At 41.4% G+C, this 20,671-nt stretch overlaps 1 protein-coding gene across 5 annotated transcripts; it reads left to right on the forward strand.

Annotated features, from left to right (window-relative positions):
- The first annotated feature begins 2,894 nt into the window (after positions 1–2,894).
- Mtres1 (mitochondrial transcription rescue factor 1) lies at positions 2,895–19,312 on the forward strand. Of its 5 annotated transcripts, none has more exons than XM_015499787.2 (5): positions 2,895–2,973; positions 10,160–10,644; positions 12,570–12,642; positions 18,773–18,938; positions 19,068–19,312. In XM_015499787.2, exons 2-5 carry the CDS (start codon positions 10,172–10,174, stop codon positions 19,295–19,297), a joined length of 942 nt encoding a protein of 313 aa, XP_015355273.1. In that variant the 5' UTR covers positions 2,895–2,973; positions 10,160–10,171; the 3' UTR covers positions 19,298–19,312. The 5 variants fall into 5 exon arrangements, with proteins under 5 accessions (XP_015355273.1, XP_015355285.1, XP_015355292.1 ...); XM_015499799.2 differs by lacking the exon at positions 2,895–2,973 and adding an exon at positions 3,017–3,247; XM_015499806.2 differs by lacking the exon at positions 2,895–2,973 and adding an exon at positions 3,017–3,181.
- Positions 19,313–20,671: the final 1,359 nt, after the last annotated feature.

Genomic DNA, 20,671 nt, shown 5'->3' on the forward strand with positions numbered 1-20,671 from the left:
TTTGCTAGCAAAGGAGAAACACAGGAGACTCAGGTTCCAAAGTCTGTGATTCTCCCCATCAGGGGGAACAGGTTTTATTGTTGTTTTTTCCTGAGGTGATTCAAAAGCTACATTCCACATGTTCTGTTTCCCCAAGATTGTGTGGAGAGATTAGGAAGGAGAGATCAGGGAGGAGAAAATCAGGGAGGAGAGGATCAGGAAGAAGGGGAAAAAATGTCAGTTTTAGAGAAGCAAGGCATAACCTGGGCCACTGTTATAGTAGTAGTAGCAGTATTAGTACTGGGGTTTGAATCCAGGGGTGCTTAACCACTGAGTCATATCCCCAGCTCTTTTTTATTTTATTTTTGAGAAAGGGTCTCGCTAAGTTGCTTAGGGCCTTGCTAAATTGCTGAGACTGGCTCTGAATTCATGATCTTCCTGCCTCAGCCTCCCAAGCCACTGGGATTGCAGGTGTGCACCACCACATCCAGCTCAGAAAAATTATTTGATAAAATTCAAAATTTGGGGCAAACTCTGGAGACTGAGGCAGGCTAGTTAGAGGCCAGCCTCCACAATTTACCAAAACCCTGTCTCAAAATACAAAAATAAAAAAGAGCTGGGGATACAGCTCAGTTATAGAGTGCCCCTGTGTTCAATCCCCAGTACCCCAAAAACAACACACACAAAACCACCACCACAATAAATTCCTTGAGAAGGTAAGAAGGGATGGAACATTCAGGGCACCAGTGGAGGCTTGAGACTTTTTGGTGATTAGCTAAACTTGAGGTTTAGGATAAACAGGATGAGGCAGTAAAAGAGAACTTTCTACTCCAGGTAGAAAGTGTGTATACGTGCATTGTGTGTGTGTGTGTGTGTGTGTGTGTGTTGCTGGTGGTAGTACTGGGGGTACTACAACAGTCCTTTTTATTTTTTATTTTGAAACAGAGTCTTGCAAAATTGTCCAGGCTGGCCTTGAACTTGCCTCAGCCTCCCCAGATAGCTGGGTATGTACCACCACATCAGGCTTAGAAAGTAATTGTGTGGATTTCATATGAGAAAATGAAATTTGAGGCTGGGGTTATAGCTCAGCAGTAGAGCTATAACTGACTTGTACATGTGAGGCATTGGGTTCGATCCTCAGCACCACATAAAAGTAAACAAAATAAAGATATTGTGTCCATCTTAAAAAAAAAGAAAGTGAAATTCAACCCATAGCCCAAACCCTACATAAGATAAATATTTATACCAAATTAAGTGTTCCATCCCAGATTTTAGGGCTCAACCAAGAGATCAATTTTCTGCATCTTCTGGTCTGAAGTAGTGCAGTGCTAGTGACTAAAATGGGATCTTAGTTCAGTAGGTGGTCTACACCTGTGAAAACCACATCCCCTAAGGCACCAAATACATAGGAATCCTGTGGGGGAATTTCTCTCCCATAGTAAAAAGAAATGGAGTAGGATAGGCAGGGGGAGTACTATAAAGAAATGCAAAACGTTTTTAAAGTCACTATACTTTACATTACTTGTTAATCTCACCATAGATTTTAACTATGATTAGCATTTTTAAGTTTTAAAAACTACCTTGATTCATCTAATTAAATGTTTTTTAAAAAATATTTTTTAGTTGTAGCTGGACACAATACCTTTTATTTTATTTATTTATTTTTATGTGGTGCTGAGATCGAACCCAGCACCTCGCAAGTGCTAGGCAAGCACTCTACCGTTGAGCCACAACCTCAGCTCCCCAATTTTTATTTTTTTTTAAAGGCCAGTGACCAATTTGATTGTATATAATTCAATATCACTGTGTTCTCTTCTTCCATTCTCACCATAATTATTCAGCAATTCTGTCAGTTTGTAATAATTATGATTAACCCAATTAGGGGCACATTTATTAACAATGTATCTGTAATGTTTCACAAATGACTTAAACTAGTAACTGCAACTGTGCATTTCTCAATATGTCAACAGTATAACTGAACTGACACACGTCAATTTGTATCATTCCTACACTTGAAACAATTTGCAACTGCTGTTTCTTATTGCACAAATGCAACGAAGTAGCCACTGTGTGAAGCTGCGTAAAAGAAAATACTAACTTGGGCCCGGGGTTGTGGCTCAGTGGCAGAGCGCTTGCCTAGCATGTTCAAGGCCTTGGGTTTGATCCTCAGCACCACATAAAAATAAATAAATAAATAAATGATATTGTGTCCAACTACAACTAAAAAATATTTTTTTAAAAGAAAATATAAGTAGCAAAGCTATTGCGCAGGACAATTAACAGAGGACTTCCTGAAAACAAAGAAAAATCTATTTCTATTTTGAGATGCACGTGTTCCCAAAAGCATTAATATGAACAGGTATAAAACTATGAAACAGGTATTCTATGAAAATTCTTCTTTTAGAATCTGGTTCGTCTTGTTACTTCAAAAGGGCTGTTTCCATAGATACACTAGCCGGGCGTATTTTTACACACACACACACACACACACACACACACACACACACACATCCTCTTTTTGGCCATCCAATCACCAACAGGTGACAAGTGAACTGGACAAACCAGGGTGCAGTTTATCCTTTCATTCGCTTTATTCTTGAAAGGATGTTCTAAACTTCCACGTTCTAGAATGTGTGTACATTTATTTGGAGACAACGTTTATAACTCTCTCAAAGGTGCTGGCAACTCCAGAGAAACGACCGTTGCATTATAGCTAAGCTTTTCTGAGCCACGTGGAACCACACGGCGCTGCAGCCTGGATCAGCTAGGCCTGAGGCAGTCTTCAGGGCGCCGCTCCTGTGGGGTCCTCCAAGGCGTGGCCTCCAGCAGGGGTCGCTACGCCAGTATCGCCCTGACCACGCGTCATTTCCGGCCTGTTCTGGTCTCGCAGGCGGAAGGGGCGGGGAAGGGGCGGGGCAGGAGCGGGTGGAGGGTTGGACTGGGGACCTGCAGTCGGCGCGGCGGCGGGGAGGGAGCGGCGGCCCTGACGTACAGGTAAGTGCGCCCCTACTGGCGCGCCGCGCCCCCGGCCCGTGCCGGTCTCTGTTGCTTCACTTTTTCACTGTGAAACATAGGCTGGGACCCTCTGTGCCCCGCCCACACTCCTGCCAGGTCCACGCAAGAGTCTCCTGCGTCCTGCTGAGTCCGAACAACCTGCGGACGCCGCGTGAGCTCTGGGGCTGCACGAGGACTGTGGGATTGGGTGCGTCGGGGCTCCTGGGCCGGGGCGCCTCTGCTGGCTTCAGACGCAGACTCGGAACCCGGTGACGTGGGTGTTCAATTTCCTCTGACCTTGGGGAGTTGGAAAGGTGCACAGCCTGCAGGATGGGGAGGGCGCGAGGGGAATCCGACCTTGTCTCAGCCCTCAGCTTCTGAGGTCTCTAGAAGGGACAGTAACCTTAAGCTACAGTAATCGTCACAACATTTAGACGGGTTTCCCCATCCGACTGATCCATGTCCTGTGCAGCGATTTCAGCTTCGTGCAGGTCAAGGACATGTTGCCTTTGTATCCTAACATTGCTCTTCTTGCAGACCTAGGTTAGTTCACAAATTTTACCTGTTTCGGCTTGTTGGCACTCATGCTTCTACTCGACATCCACACAGCTGAAGAGATATTTCAATGTACGCTCCTATTCGGTCATTTTCCTACTTAAGATCTTTCTGTGGCTTCATGCTGTCTGGGTCAGGTTCAAACTTTGATGGTCCAAACTTAGAGATGTAGCCCCTTGCCCATCAGTCCAGTCCTTCTGTGTGTTCTTTTCTGGGTTCATTTCTAATATACCAGTTCTCCTGGTCTACTTTCATTCCACAAGGTTTTGTTTGTTTGTTTGTTTTTAATTTTTTTAGTTGTAATGGACACAATACCTTTATTTTTATGTGATGATGAGGATCTAAACCAGTGCTTCACACATGCCAGGCAAGTGCTCTACCACTGAGCCACAACCTCAGCCCCCCTTTTGAATTAAGTGCTTAACAATTGCCAGGCATTATTCTCGCCTATTAGAATGCAGCAGAGGAGGGGAAATAGGGGTGAAGAATCCTACTGTTTTGAAGTGTTCATCTTAGGGACATGGGCAAACAAAAAAACACCCAGTAAATTACATGGTAGCATGTAATAAGTGCTGTGGGAGAACAAGGTATACAAGGTAAGGGATTTGGGGAGGGCAAGATGGAATAGAATTGGAATAGGGTGCTGCTGTTATAAAGTGCTTGCCTCACATATGGAACTGGGTTTGATCCTCAGCACCACATGAAAATAAAATAAAGGTATTGTGTTCATCTACAATTAAAACTATTTAAAGAGTAGGTAGGCCTCATTGAGGGGACACTGAATCAAGATTTGAAGAAGGTAGAGAGTTACCTTTGCAGATAATCGGAATAAGAGTGTTTCACAAAGCTGGAAGAAAGTTCCCTGCTATGGTTTGAATGTGGCCCCAAATTTCATGTGTTGGGAACTTGATCCTCAGTACAGCTGTGTTGAAAGGTGGGACCTTTGGGAGGTGATTGGGTCATGAGGATTCTGCCCTTATGAATGGAGTAGTCCATCCATAGGTTAATAGGTTATTTGAGGAAGTGCTTTTGTTATAAAAGAGAGCTCTCCGTATTCTTGCTCTGTTGCCATGATGCCCTCTACCATGTAACCATGCATCAAGAAGGTCCTTATGGGATGCCAGCACCATGCTTTTGCACTTTACAGCCTCCAGAAATGATGAGCTAAATAAATACCTGTATTCACTTACCTGGGTGTGGTATTCGGTTGTAGCAATAGAAAATGAGCTAAGACAGTCCCTTGTATCTGAGGAGTATGAAGATGGCCAGTTGTCTATAATTGAGCGAGCAAAGGGTGAAAGAGGCAGGTGATGAGGGTTTTGGGTGCTTTGGGGGGGATTTGAGGAAACAAGTAATATAGTCTGAATCACTTTTTTAAAGAATTTGTGGAACTGGGGATGTAACCCAGGACTGTGATCCACCACTGAGCTACACCCCTAGCCCTTTATATTTTATTTTGAGATAGGGTCTAAGTTGCCCAGGCTGGCCTCAAAAGTGTAATCCTTTGCCTCAGCCTCCCAAGTAGGTATGGATTACAGATATAGGCCACCACCCCTGGTCTGACAGCTTTTTAAAAGAATCAGAGGATCATTCTTGCCATATTGTGGAGAACAGACTTCCTTGGAGCCTTTGTGTCACCTGGGGATGGGTGATGGTGGGCTGAATCTGTAGTAGCAGTGTAAGTAGTAAGAAGTGGTAGGACTCTGGACATGTTTTGAAAATACAGCCAAGGGTCTGGGGATGTGGCTCAAGCTCGCCAGGCATGCGCGGGGCGCTGGGTTCCATCCTCAGCACCACATAAAAATAAAGATAAAGATGTTGTGTCCACCGAAAACTGAAAAATAAATATTTTTAAAAATTCTCTCTCTCTCTCTCTCTCTCTCTCTCTCTCTCTCTCTCTCTCTCTCTCTTAAAAAAAAAATACAGCCAACATGATTTCCAACATTATGGATATGATGGAAAGAGAAGCATCAAGAATGACTAGATGCTTTTGTTTTTAGCAATTAGAAGGATGGAGTTACCATTAACTGGGCTGTAGGTGGAGCAGGTCTGGGGCTGGGGGTATATGAGGAGTTTGTTTTTGGACCAGTTAAGTTTGAGGTGCCTATTACTCTTGTGGAGATGTCAAATAGACATTTGGACTTTGTATTGGGGGTTCTGTTCACTAAATGGACTCACAATACTCAGCATATAATCATACTCATAGCTATAATTTATTACAGGAAAGGAATACCAAGCAAAATAACCAAAGAGAAAAGACAAATAGGGCAAAGTCTGGAGGAAACTAGGCACCATTTTCTCTAAAAGTCCTCTGCAGTAGAGTGACACAGGACATGCTTAATTTCTATGGCAACAATTATAACAGACTCCCAGAAAAAATGTAGGTATTTAGCATAAAACAAATGGTACAATTTTGGCACCATTCCTATCAGTTTGGGGTATGGTTGGAACTTTCTTAAAGTCCGAATTCTCAGACAATTTTGCAAGCAGGCCTTTCTAAAGATAGTAATTTCAGGCTTGTTATGTTAACTCTTTTTGTGCAGATATACAAGTCTAGAATTAGGGGGAGAGTTCTGGAATGGGGTTATAGATTAGGAAGTACTTCGTTATAAGGGTAGTACTTAAAGCCATGGAAATACTTGGTGTTTTGATGCATTTGTCAAAACAGGTTGGCTGAGTGGTGCAGAGTGGTACATACATGTAGTCCTAGCTACCTGGGAGGTTGAGGGAAAAGGATCCCAAGTTTGAGTCTAGCCTGGGCAACTTAGTGAGACCCAAGACTTTTTTTTTTTTTTAAGGACTGGGGGTATAGCTCAATGGTAAAGTGTCCCCGGGTTTAATCCTCAATGCCAAAAAAGAAAAAAAAAAAAAAAAGTAGTTGACAGTACACTTAAAAGCTGAAAAGAAGAGGACTAAGACTGAGCCTTTGGGCCCTCCAATAGTAAGATATCAGGGAAAACGAAAGGAATTAGCAAAGGAGTTTTGAGAAGTAGCTCTTGGTGAAATAGGAGGAATTCCAAGAGTGAGGTGTCCTAGAAGCAAATAAAGAAGAGGGAGTGATCAGAAGTGAAGTAAAATGAAGACTAACCAATGACCTTTTGAATTTAGGAAATGACAGGAATGGAATTGGAAAGATTATGGACCCATCTTTTGAGGAATTTTATGTAAAGAAGAGCAAGGAAAGGTAGTAGCTGGGAAGTAGTAAAGTTAAAAGATTTGCTTTTTTTGTTTATTTGATTGTTTTTGAATGAGAGAAATAGCAATAGAAATGCTGATAGAATGGTCCGCTAGAAAGTAAAAAAAAAAAAATAATTGTTTCAGGTCACCTTTGCTATTAGAATGTGCCTTAGACATCTATTTCCTTGAGCCACAACTTGTTACAGGGTCTAGTCTCCTCTCCTCCACACCTATGTTTATTTCTGTTCTCTGACAGCCAATAAATAAATTACTTGCCCACATTGTAACTAAATGGCACTACCATCAGGGCAAGGTGGGTGTTTTACACCTAGGTCTGGTTAGGCCCTTGGATATGTGGGCAAATGAGTGAATGCAGGTTAGATGTGGTAATGGGTAGGATATTCAGTCATTTCTAGAAAATGAATCTGCAACTATTGAGTTTTTTAAAAAAGTGCTATGCAGAAAGGGGGTGGGAGTGAGGAATATGACACAGTTTCTGCCCTCCCTCCCCTTTGAGGATGGGAGATAAAACAGTCCACATGAACTAATTAGAAAATGGCAAATTACGTAGTATTTGTGCAACTAGAGTCTGGTGCAGGGGTTGGCAAAGGATGAGAGGAACTTGTGTGGAATCTGGAAGAGATGGAGGCCATGCTAAAAGGACAAACCTTTTCAGCAATGGAATATTATTTTCAAATTAAATATAAGGAACTCTGGATTCTCTCTGACTTCCTACTTCCACCTTAGGGCTCCTCTGACCAGTTCTGGGTTCTTAGGCTCCTCCCTTGAGGCCCAAGTGTCCACTGGCTAACATCTTCAAATGGTCATCATTTCCAGCAAAAACTAGATTAATTTGTTTCTTCAGTTTTATATTTTTCATATATTTTATCTAAACATCCAGTAGGCAGTATTTGCCTGCTGGAAAGAGAAGCAGATCACAGAGGGAGTAAGTAGCTAATGAACACAAAGGTAAAACTTAGTTTGACATTTAAAAATGTGTTTTATTTACATGTCAGTATGATTTTAAATAGTTACTTTTTGCTAGTAAAGGTTGCCTCTTGTAGGTAAATGTGACCATCTGATGTGGGCCTAAGGCATCATATCCAGGCATTCTTCAAAGAAAACAACAGTGTAGTATAAAGCTAGGACTTTTTTTTTGTACTGGGAATTGAAACTAGTACAAAATTGAACCCAGGGCCTCACATATGCTAGGCAAGTCCTCTATCACTGGGCTGCATCTAGAGCCCTTTTTAAAATTTGTTTATTTCAAGACAGGGTCTCCCTAAGTTGCCCAGGCTGACCTTGAACTTTGTTATCCTCCTGCCTCAGCCTTCTGAGTCATTGGAATTACTCAGCTAAAGCTAGGACATTAGAATAGGGAATGTGACACCCAGGAACTGACATAGAGACTCAACTTCCTAACCCTAGTGATGGCCATTTCCTTCCCCTCAGTTGAAGTGACTGTTCTTCCTAGTCCCCTGCTCCTAAAACTCCATTCTCTCTGGTATTATAGTAGGTGAAGGTAGCTTTTGTTAAAGAAAAAAAATCTTTAGTGATCCTTGAAACACAAAGTCTCAGAACTCCTGGGATATGGTATTTTCTTCCTTTATCTCTACTTTTATAAAATGTAAATTTCTTTCTTTAAATGAGTATTGTTCAGTTTCTATTAAATTAGAATATGTATAAATGTACCTTTTCTCCCCACTAGTGCCAGGGCTCAAACCATGAAATGCAAGGCAAGCACATTACCACTGAGCTATACTCCCTAGCCCTGTAATTTTTTGAAACATTTTTCTTGACGGTGCTTTAAGTAGTTCCCTACAATTATTTTAGAATATGAATTTAATAGCACTTAAAAATTATTCCAAATTATAATTATGTTGAAAAATAGCCCTTAAGTTCAGCTTGCTTATTTTTCTCATTGAAGGCTTAGAATAATAAAGTCAAGTTTATGTTGTCTACTCATTATGCCAGGAAAATAAGGCCCCAAAATGTTAACTATAAACTGAAAGTAGCCAGCCCTGGTTGTTTTTTTTTGTTGTTGTTGTTTGTTTATTTGTTTGGTTTGGTTTGGTTTGGTACAATACCAGGGATTGAACCCAGGGATGCTTAACTTCTGTGTCACATCCCCAGTCCTTTTTATTTTTTGAGGCAGGGTTTCACTAAGTTGCTTAGGGCCTCGCTAAGTTGCTGAGGCTGGTTTTGAACTCATGATCCTCCTGCCTTAGGCTCCCAAGCAGCTGGGATTACAGGTGTGCACCACTGCACCCAGCTAGCTCTGTATTTTTGAGTGAGCCATACAGATAATTATTGTTGTCAGCCTTGTAATAAATGAAATAAATGGAATTAATGAAATAAATAGAAGTAAATGTAATAAATGGAAGAAAACCTGAAGAGAACCATTATCAAAGAAGTCATTACCTAAGTATAATCTTGGCACAAAGACATTTTACAGACTCACAGTATGAGGATATCAACCATGTGGAAACCCTTCTCTTATTACCAAATCATGGTCCCTAAAACAATCTTGGTGTGCTTAGGGAGGTCTGCCACCATCATAGTATGATTTCTGCTGCATTTGAGGTGAAGATAAGGAATTGATTGATCTCTAGCATATCAGCATCTCAGTATCTCTGCAAATGATTATCTAGTTTTGTGGGTCTCTGCCCCTTCTGCTAGCAAATGCCTCAAACAGTGGGAAGAAAATGTTAAAGGAATTAAAAATCATCCAGCAGCAGTGGCACATGCTTGTAATCCCAGCGGCTCAGGAGGTTGAGACAGGAGGATTGTGTGTTCGAAACCAGCCTCAGCAATGGAGAGGCGATAAGCAACTCAGTAAGACCTTGTCTCTAAATAAAATACAAAAAGGGGCTGGGGATGTGGCTCAGTGGTTGAGTGCCCCCGAGTCCAATCCCTGGTCCCTCCCCAACCCAACATTTAAAAAAAAAAAAAAAGGAAGTAAAAATCAAGTCTATCCCATTTGTTTATTCCTAGCTCTGATTCACCGGGGTTGAAGGTTGAAATCATTTAGAGGTTCATTGTGGGTTTCATGAAGTCATGATCTGCTCTTTCCTTGGCATATGAATATTATAAGGATATAGTATATATTAATAAACAGTTTCTCAAAATTTTTCTTTTAACAAAAGAAAAGTCATTGAGAATTATTGATAATATTTTTCAGTAGCAGACAGTACCCAGAGCTAATTGGAGGGAGGGAAAAGAGTAGAACCAGTGTTTTCACACATGTTGGTGTCTTATTGAACCATTGTGACAACCCTAGGAGCTAAGCATACTAATTGCACCATGGTATGGTACTACTCTTGGCAGGTACAGACTAATATGGCCTTGTATAGGGAAGCCTACGTATAATACTAGATATAAAGTGTTCACAGCATGTGGGTGTGATTTATGATGCTGCACTTGTGAAATAAAACTAAATTATTATCTGTTTCAGGTTACATGTGCCATGGCTATGACTAGTGTCAGATTGCTCACTGGTGTTTTAAGAAGATCAGATGCCTGGATTGGATTCTGGAATGTTCTTCAAGGGACACCTTCTTCACATAAACTCTGTGCTTCCTGGAATCGATACTTGTATTTTTCTAGTAGCAAGTTAAATACATCAAAGTATAAAATACTTCTCCATAGTATCTTCCCTTTGAGACTCCCAGGGCTTTTGGTATCTCCAGAATATATTTTTCCATTTTCCATAAGACTCAAAAGTAATATAAGGTCTAAAAAATCCTCTAAAAAGACTGTGCAAAAATTAGAGGATGAAGAAGACTCTGATGAGGAGGGTGATCCTGAGGACAGGAGTGAGCAGGAAGCGGAGCTGGAGGATGACCCTAGTGTAATCAAAGACTACAAAGACCTGGAGAAAGTTGTGCAGTCTTTTCGGTATGATGTTATCCTGAAGACAGGCCTTGATATTGGGAGAAAGTGAGTATGATGTATGTTTTATTATAAACCCAATTGTCATCTGGTTATTTTAATGTAGTATCATAAATCACTCAGCCTGTATTTATGGTAAAGAATAACCACAGATATGAAAGGACCTTATAGGTAACCTGTTTCAACTATTTCATTTTATAGATGAGAAAACTGATTCCCTAAGAAGTCAAGTGACTGTCTGCAATTCCCATGTGCCATATTTCCTTGATTCTAAGGCACAATTGAGTATACGATGAACCATTGATTTAATAACAGCTTCTTGAGGAGAAAAGGAATCACCATATTAGATGTATATAGCAAGCATAAAAACGCACCTGGATTTCACTACAATGTGAGAAGGTACCTTTCAGAATCAACAAGAGGAGTATATTGTGGTGGTTAATAATACAGGCTCTTGAACCAGACTACTGGGGTTTCAATCCTGGTTCTGTGTATGACCCTGGGCAGGTTACTTCAACTCTCTATATCTCAGTTTCCTTATCTGTCAAACAGGGATAATGGAACCTCCTTTAGAGGTTAATTGCTAGGATTAAATATCTATCCAAAGCACTTATAATGGTGCCTGGCACATAGTCAGTATTCAATATATGTTACATATTATGAAGAAAATTTAATGTGTTTGTAATACATAGAAATAGTAACTGTAACTTTCAGAATTTCTTTTTTTAAAAATTTTTATTAGTTATTGATGGACCTTTATTTATATATTTGTTTATTTGTGGTGCTGATAATCGAACCCAATGCCTCACACATGCTAGGCAAGCGCTCTACCACTTAGCCACAACCCCAGCCCCCAGAATTTCTTTAATATGCTCATTCTCTCAGCTAGACTGGTTATAACAGTGACCATCATTGTCACTCATTCCTTTAGCAATCATTGATTGATTGTGTGCATACTGCATACAAGGTAAGAATTGTGGTATGAATACATTCAGAAAGATTTCCTTATGTAATTTGTACCTTTAAGACCTCATTTAATGGCATAATTTTTTTAATTCATGAAGCTTAAGAGTCTCAAAAAGATTTGGGCCCATTGGTCCCCCTCTTGGCTGATGATCAGAATTTGTTGAATGTTCTCCAAAATCTGGCAAACTCATAACAGGACATCTCCTTTCCCAGAGTAGTAGTTACTGCTGTTATTATTAAATTGAACCCCAACTATCAGTCACCTGGAGTCAGATCATCAAAAGGAAATTTTTGTCTGCATCCTCTGATCTGGTTGTTCAGTGGTTTAAATTCGGAGAGTTGAGCAGTTGTTGGGTTGGCACTTCCTCAACCTTAAGGTTTCTTAATTGTCTTGATATGAATGTAGTGCCTGGGTTTTCTCTCAGAGTGTAGAGCAGGTGCCTGAGGGGAATTCAGTGTCCACTCACTTTGAGTATTCTTAATCACCAAGTTGTAGCCATGTAGTTGTTGCACTGGGAGAATAGAGGTTGGTATGCATGCTAAAACCTCCTATAGACAGGCACAGTGATGCACACCTGTAATCCTAGTTACTCGGGAGACTGATACAGGAGTATCACAAGTTTGAGGCCAGGCTAGCAACTCAGCAAGACCCTATCTCAAAATTTTTTTTTTAAAAAGAGGGAGGAGTCTGGGGACGTAGCCCTGTATTAGACCAAGGGTTTAATCCCTACTGACAGATACACAAAGCTTCATCTAATTAACAGCCCAACAGTACTAGAAAATCTTTGCAGTAGTTCAGCATATATTCAGAAGTGCCCTTTGGTCTCCCGGTTTTAGATACATACAGACAAAGTTGAGTTTCACTTTCCTAGCACTCAAAATGCAGATTTTATGGGGCGTCGTCAGAATAAATATTAACGGCAGGTGTTTCTCTCAAACCTGTATAATTATTTTGAATATATTTCTATATTTTAAAGTATTTTGACTTTTTTTTTTTTTTTGAATAGCAAAGTGGAAGATGCATTCTACAAAGGTGAACTCAGACTTAATGGGGAAAAATTATGGAAGAAAAGCAGAACGGTGAGACATTAAACTTATAATGACAGCCAGAAATTTTTGTTTATTGTTCTGCCACTACTCAAGGCTGCCCTGTTTTCCCTTACCTTCTCTTGAGGTCCTCTGTAGTTCTGGTCAGCTGGTGGGTGTTAACAACAGGCTTCAGTCACTCACACAGACCACTTTCTCCTTTGTAGCCTTAATGACCTTGTGATGAAGAGGATTTTGGGATAAGCTACCATCAGGACTGGCAACAATCCATTAATTAAACTTCCAGGGTATTAATGTTAGCCTCCATGGAATCATAATAATTAGATTAAAAAGAAACATTTGAGGGGCTGGGGATGTGGCTTAAGCGGTAGCGCGCTCGCCTGGCATGCGTGCAGCCCAGGTTCGATCCTCAGCACCACATACAAACAAAGATGTTGTGTCTGCCGAAAACTAAAAAAAAATAAATATTAAAAAAATTAAAAAAAAAAAAAAAAGAAACATTTGATCCATGTAGAGGTGTTCTTTGCCCTGATGTTATCTGAGCAGATGTTCCATTCTGTTCATTTCTGCAGCCCCCACTGAGCTCTTGCTTGAGTACACTGCTCTGTGTGTACAGCAGCTTGAAAAAGATGGTCTGTATTTTCTGACAGTATTATTATTTTTGTGTTCTGGGGGTTGTTTGCTTGTTTGTTTGTTTTTTTGTCATGTAGGGGATTAAACTCAAGGGTTTGTGCATGTTAGCCAAGCACTGCCACTAACACTCTTGACCTTAAAAGAAAAGAGAAAAAAATATATATATATGCATATGTACACACAACATACATACCTCGGATTTTTGTTTTGTTGTTTTGTATTGCTACTGGGGATTGAATCCAGAGGCACTCTACCCAGAGCTACATCCCCAGCCCTTTTTATTTAGTCTAACTAAGTTGCCAGGTTGACCTCGAACTTACTTATAATCCTCCTGCCTTAGCCTCTCAAGTCACTGAGACTATAGTCATGCACCACCATGTCTGGCTGATACATTTGTTTTTTGAGATGCCTCTGCCTCCTCAGTAGCTTGGGTTACAGGAATGCACCACTGTGCCTGGCTTAAAAATATTTTGTATGGCTTGGGAGGCTGAGGCAAGAGGATCATAAGTTTAAGGCCAGCCTCAGCAATTTAGCAAGGTCCTAAGCAACCTAGCAAGACCCTGCTCCAAAATAAAAAGTGGGCTGGGGATATAGCTTAGTTGGTAGAATGCTTGCCTCACATGCACAAAGTCCTGGGTTCAATCTCCGGCACCACACACAAAAATAAATAAAAAAATAAATAGTGCTGGGGATGTGGCTTAGTGGTTAGGGATCCCTGGATTCAGTCCCTGGTACCCCCTCCCCAAATTGTAAAAATAGTTACATGTAGGTGGGTGCAGTGGTATACACCTATAATCCCAGTAACTCGGGAGACTGAGGCAAGAGGATCACAACTTGTAGGCCAGCATCAGTAACTTAGTGAGGCCTTAAGTAACTTAAAAAGACTTGTCTCAATTTTTAAAAAGAGGCTGGTTGGGGCTGGGGCTGTGGCTCAGTGGTAGAGCACTTGCCTAGCATGTGTGAGGCACTGGGTTCAATTCTCAGCACCACATATAAATGAATAAAATAAAGGTCCATTGACAACTAAAAAATATTAAAAATAAAAAATAAAGCTGGGGATGTGTCCAGTGATAAAAACCTCTGGGTTCAGTCCCTAGTACCACCAAAAAANNNAAAAAAAAAAAAAAAATTATATACACACACACACACACACACACACACACATATATTATATATATATATATATATATATATATATCTGGAATTAAAATATTTTCATTACTATTATGTATCTTTGGCACGTTATGGATTGTGTTGATTTTCTTCATGCCTTTTATGTTATGAATTTTTACCATAAGTATGTGTCACATAATTGGAGAAAATAAATACTGTTAGTAAAAGTTAACAAAACACATTAAAAGGGTTAAGAGAAAGACCCTTTTTTAAAAGTTTGGAAACATAACACCTATGAGATATTAGAAGATGTCATCTCTTATAAGGAACAAATATTTCAGTGAAGTTAGATACACTTTTGGAGGTAGGTTTTATTTCATCTTCCATAATCCCCCTGGGGTTGGAGGACCTTAGCTACCTCCTGTTGCCCTGGGATGGGAAACAGTAACTGTCCTGACCTGCACTGGGGTGAGCACTGAGGCATCCTGCAGACCTTGTTCCCTGAGATACAGGTTCTTGCAGCTATGTGGGCAGAAGGAGGGAAAGCTCCCCCATGCTTGTCTCAGCAACCCGCTTCCCCACAAGGCCCAGGATCCTCTGACAGCTCTTGAGTCGGCAGGTTCAGACTGGCGTGTCAGCCATTGTTCAGTGAACTGCAGAAAACCAGGTGCTCCAGATAGGCCCTGCTCTGCCCTTAATTGCTTTCTCCTCAGTCACCGTATTCCAAAGGCAAGACCTGTTCTTGGAGTATGGAATGATTACTCCCTGCACACCCTGCCTCTCTGCTGGGGCCTCATTTACAAACCCCACAAGCCTATTTTTCTCCCTCCTCTTTGAGATATTGTTAACTAAGGCCTAATTGCTGCTGCTTCATTCTGCCATGGGTGTTCTGTTGTCTCAACTGCCTTCCAGATTTCTCCTGAGGGTCAGCAAAGGCAGAGACCAGCATTAACACTCAGCTGCCTTGTTACTAGGAGGCCTGGTAGCCATAGAAACTGCAGCTAAGGGGAGATTTGAAATGTAGATATTTGGAACAGCCAGTAATCCCAGCCAGTTTTGCTTTGTGTCTGCTAAAGGACAGGGCCTGGGAGGGGAATAAAGAATGCCTCGCCTTCCTTGGCCTGCTCCACAGAGCCTGTGTCTGGCTGCTGGCCTCAGAGGGTCAGGCGCTTGCCGGATGCTGCAGCTCCAACCCTGGCTGCCTACAGCTGGACAAAGCTTTTCTGTGAGCTGCAAAATAGGTGGGATCCATATTGCTGTAGGTGCTGAGTAGCTGTTGACAAACAGTGGGTGTGAGGAGCCCAAATGTGGGGTTGATGTCTTCCTAAACTCACCTCTCCCCCTGATCATCTGGGCACAGGAGAAACATCCCTAGCCTCTCTCTGCCCCAGAAGGAAGCCACCAAAGGGATTCACTTTTCAACTGCACGATAACTGAACCATGTATCTTTGAAAGGATGCAAAGAATATTGCCTTTTATTTGTATACCCTTTTGTATCACATGCATTTTTTTATTAAAAATAAATTTTAATGAAATAAATTTATGCCAAAAGAGGTAAGCAGTTTCCAAGCCTTGTGTTTTTTTTTTTTTTTTTTTTTTTTTTTTTTTTTTTTTTTTTTTTTTTTTGGCAGTATTGGGGATTGAACATAGGGGTGCTGTACCACTGAGTTACATTGCCAGCTCTTTTTATTTTATTTTGAGTTTTAAGTTGCCACGGCTGGCCTCAAATTTAGAGGCCAGCTTGGAGCTGGCTCAAGTCTTACATTTCTGATTGAACCCAACAGAACTATAGGAGGGCAGAGCCCCTCCAGATGATGCCTATGTAGGTCCATTCTTCATAGTTAAGGAGAGAGCAGTCTTTTTGTTCTTTTTAGATATACGTGACAGTAGAGTGTATTTTGCCATATTATACATAAATGGAATATAACATTCTAACTAGAATTCCATTCTTGTGGTTGTACATGAAGTGGAATTACACTGGTCATGTATTCATATATGAAAATAGCAAAGTTATGTCAGATTCACTCTATTGTCTTTTCTATTCCCATCCCCCCTCCATCCCTTTCATTCAAGGGGAAAGCAGTCTTGATGCCTGACTGTAATTTGAGTCTGTTTCTCAGCCCAGAGGAGAAGTCATTGATTTAAAATTGGCCCCTGCCTTGAGAGTTTTGCATCTAGCTACTGTGTGCTTCCCAGAATGACCAGTGTAGAATGGTGGTTAGTAGGTAGGCGTGTGCATGTTGAACATCAAAGTTGGACCTGCAGAGGACTTGGGTGGGTGGGAGAATAGATATGGGGTTGTCCTGATGAGGTACAAATATTTTGACTGTCTGAAGTTGTGTCTGCTGCAGAGAATGTAATTGAAAAATAAGGCAAAAGTCAGCATTTGACATCTTGTGGGTTTTTTTTAAATATTTTTTTTAGTTGTAGATGCACACAATATCTTTATTTATTTTTATGTGGTGCTGAGGATCCAACCCAGTGCCACACACGTGAGGCAAGTGCTCTATCACTGAGCCCCAGCCCCAGTCCTGCTGCTTTTTTTTAAGAATGAATTTTTTAATATCTTTAATTGTAGATGGACACAATACCTTTTTTTTTTATGTGTGCTGAAGATCAAACCCAGTGCCTCATGTGTGCTAGACACGTGCTGTACCCCTGAGCCACAGCCCCACTCCTTTGCTGTCTTTTTTTTTTTTTTTTTTTTGGTACTGGGATTGAACTCCAGGGGCACTTTACCAATGAACTACATCTCCAACCCTTTTCATTTTGAGACAAAGTCTCACTGGGGCCTCGCTAAATTGCTGGCTGGCCCGGAACTTGTGATCTTTCTGTTTCAGCCTCCCAGTTGCTGGGATTACATGTGTGTGACATGCTGCCCAGCAATATCATGCTTCTTAACTGACGCCCTCTAATAGGTGTTAAATAGCCATGTAGACCGTATAGACCACCACACATGGGGTTGTTCCCCACCATTGGGAGTGTTTGGGAGGCCTTTTTTTTTTTTTTTTTTTAAGCAGGCTCTGGCAACTGGGTCTGTTTAGTCCCTTCTTGAGCTTCTGGGAAGATTCCATGAGATCCTGAGCCACTTGGACCCAGTAATCTGTCACAGGTTCTTCACACCCTCAGCACAGACCTGAGATTTTAGGACTTTGATCAGGCAGGACTGCCCTAGGGTGTGCCTTGAGGAGCTCAAGCCAAAACTCCCTTCTTGGCAAGAATGGGTTTGACCCACAGTATCCAACGCCACCTTTGTGGGTGGAGGCTTGTCTCTATGATTGTATGGCATCACTTGGGCAAGCTAACACTGGTGTGTTTTGTTTGTTTTTGTTGGTGCTGAGGATTGAACTCAGGACCTCATATGTGCTAGGCAAGTGCTTTTACCACTGAGCCACATCCCCAGCCCTGGGCCAGCTAACACTGGAAAAGCAGTTTCTTTACTTCCTTTTCTCTGCAGCTGACTGTTGTCCATAGTGAATGATTTCCAACACACTGCCCCAGCTCCATTTTATGTAAGTCACCTGGATTAAAAAAAATCAATGAAAGTAGCCAGGTGCAGTGTTGCACACCTGTAATCCCAGTGGCTCAGGAGGCTGAGACAAGAGGATTACAAATTCAGGGCAAGGACTGGAGATATGGCTCAGTGCTAGAGTGCCCCTGGGTTAAATCCCCAGTATCATGGCCTCACCTGTAATTCAAGTGACTCAGGAGGCTGAGGAAGGAGGATTATAAGTTTGAGGCCAGCCTCAGCAATTTAGGGAGACTGTCTCAAAGAAGGACTTGGAGATAATATAGCTTTTACTAAAGGTTTTTTACCCTGAGGTTCAGTCTCTAATATGATGATAATCCCAGTGACTCCTGAGGCTGAGGCAAGAGGATTGCAAGTTCAAAGCCAGCCATTTTGGCCAGCCCAAGAAGACTGGGGAAGTAAAATGTCCCTGGGTTCAATTCCTGGTATCCCCCCCCCAAAAAATAAATAAAATAAATAAGTTGAAGCGTGGTGTTGGAAATTATCCTTCCAGTACATGTGGTAATTTCTGTGCACAAAGATTGTGTTCCACCTTCTTTATCTTGCCAGTATCCCCCCAAAAAAATATGTCCATTCAAATATTTCCTAAATCATCCAATCAACATATTTGAACGATTCCACACACAGAAACTGCCCACCCACAGGCAGCCAGTTGTCTAGCTCTGAAGAATACTGGCTGGTGTTGAGTCCCTGTGTGTGAGGCACCCTTTTGGAGAGGCTCTTTCACTCTAAGGCACAGGAAAGGGTGACAGATTCAGAGGAGTCAAAGCCCTTTCTTACCTGCCCATCCTGGATAATGATCACCTGATCACAAGGAGAAAAACAGATGTCTGCATAGGCCTGGGTGTCCTGAAATATAATGAAGGTTCATTTTCTTATTCTTTTCAGGTGAAAATAGGAGATACATTGGATCTTCTCATTGGAGAGGACAAAGAAGCAGAAACAGAGACAGTGATGCGGATTCTCCTGAAAAAAGTGTTTGAAGAGAAGACTGAAAGTGAAAAATACCGAGTGGTGTTACGAAGGTGGAAAAAGTTAACATTGCCTAAGAAAAGTATGTCTAAATAAATGGATTGTTTTTTATCCATGAAGCTGCTTTCTAATGGTGGGGGAAGGAGCCAACATTTAAAAAAAAAAAAGGGGGGGGGAACTTTTTACTAAAATAAAGTTCTCTTACCATTAGAGGAATCTGCAGAGCATTTTGTGAAGATTAGGAGACACTTCCTGGCCAGTGTTTCTCTCCAGACTGGATCTGTGCTGCTTTCCCCCTCATGGTGGAGAGAACCTTTTGCCCAGAGTGAGGCGTGTTCTGGAGGAGCAAAGCCCACGGAGGGCTTTAATGACCTGCCTCCTGCTTCCCACACTACCTACCTCACGAGTCATTATGAAATAAACTGCCTTGTTGTTTCCTAGGATTTTTATTTGAAATTTTCCCCTGCCCTGGGGCCAGCTTCCCCAGGCTCAGGCTTCTTATGGCAAAACCAGCAAAGGAAAGGTTGCCCTTCAGTTTATTACAGAAGCTTTGGGAGGTCCCTTTCTTCACCTGCTTCCTAAATTACCAACACAACTGGCCCTAGTTTTCCTTCAGAAATCTGGATGAGTGAAGTTGTTACAACTAATTCCATCCAGGCTAGGGCCCATTTGAAATTGTTTAGAGAATGCATCAAATTAAGGCAGGCAGAGTATTGTTGTAGGATGGTCCTAAGTTAATGTTTTCTACAAGCCAGGCAGACATAGTATGCACCTGTAATCCCAATAATTCAGGAGGTTGGTGCAGGAGAATCACAAGTTCCAGATGAGGCTGGGCAACTGAGTAAGTCTCTATTTCGAAAGAAAAAAAATATAAAAGGCTGGAGATGTAGCCCAGTAGTGGAGCACCCCTGGTTCAATCCCCAGTTCTGGAGGAAAAAAAAAATGTTCCTTTTTACATCTTTGAAAAAAAAAATTATATATACATACACACACACCTCATGTGGTTCACCAAGCCTAAAATATTTACTATCTGACCCTTTACAGGAAAAGTGACCCCTATTTTAGGGTGATAAGCAGAGGGTTTAATTTTCAGGTGAAAGTAGGAAATAAACAGTTTTTAACCAAAGAGAAAGTTTAACCAAACAGATTAATTATTCTAATTCTCAGGAAAACGTCCAAAAGGAACCAAACCTATACAGAATATAGTAGCAGTAGAGGGACACGTATACTCTATGTCATCCACTAAGAGGGCATCTGCATAAATAGTCTGGTCTGTAGGTTCTCAGGAACTATTTCCTACCATTAGGAAAGGTCAGCTCCACAGGGAGAGACTGAACAGTCAGTCACATCAAAAGAGCTGTGTGGGTTTTGTTTTGCACTGGGGATTGAACCCAAGGGAGCTCTAGCACTGAGGTGCATCTCCAGCCCTTTTTATTTTTTGAGACAGGGTCTTGCCAAGTTGCTGAGGGCCTTACTAAATTCCCAGGCTGGCCTTGAACTTTCTATCCTCCTGCCTCCGCCTCCCAAATCCATGGGGTTACAGGCGTGCACCACCATGCCTAGCATCTGGGCTCCTTTGTTTGCTCTCCTGAGAATCAAGGCTGACAGTGAATGGAAACGTCTGTAGTCCAAAGCAATGGATGTTTGGGCCCATGAGTCTGAGGTCTTTCACCAGCTCATTTTTAATTTTTTTTAGAAGACTCAGGAAAATTTGATTTTTATTTGAAAACTTAAAACTCTTGGGAAGAAATAATATATATTGTGCAGTGTAAGCTTTTCCATAATTTCCATAGCTTACAATTATAATTTAGGCAA

Source organism: Marmota marmota, unplaced genomic scaffold (assembly GCF_001458135.2).
Source record: "Marmota marmota marmota unplaced genomic scaffold, marMar, whole genome shotgun sequence".
In the NCBI taxonomy this organism is placed as follows: Eukaryota; Metazoa; Chordata; class Mammalia; order Rodentia; family Sciuridae; genus Marmota; species Marmota marmota.

What these genes read in the sequence shown, in the direction of transcription:
- Mtres1 (XM_015499787.2), top strand. Translation starts at nt 10,172, where the DNA reads ATGGCTATGACTAGTGTCAGATTGCTCACTGGTGTTTTAAGAAGATCA. An exon ending in GGCCTTGATATTGGGAGAAA is followed by an intron (nt 10,645 to 12,569) that starts GTGAGTATGATG and finishes TTTTTTGAATAG; the next exon opens with CAAAGTGGAAGATGCATTCT. An exon ending in TATGGAAGAAAAGCAGAACG is followed by an intron (nt 12,643 to 18,772) that starts GTGAGACATTAA and finishes TATTCTTTTCAG; the next exon opens with GTGAAAATAGGAGATACATT.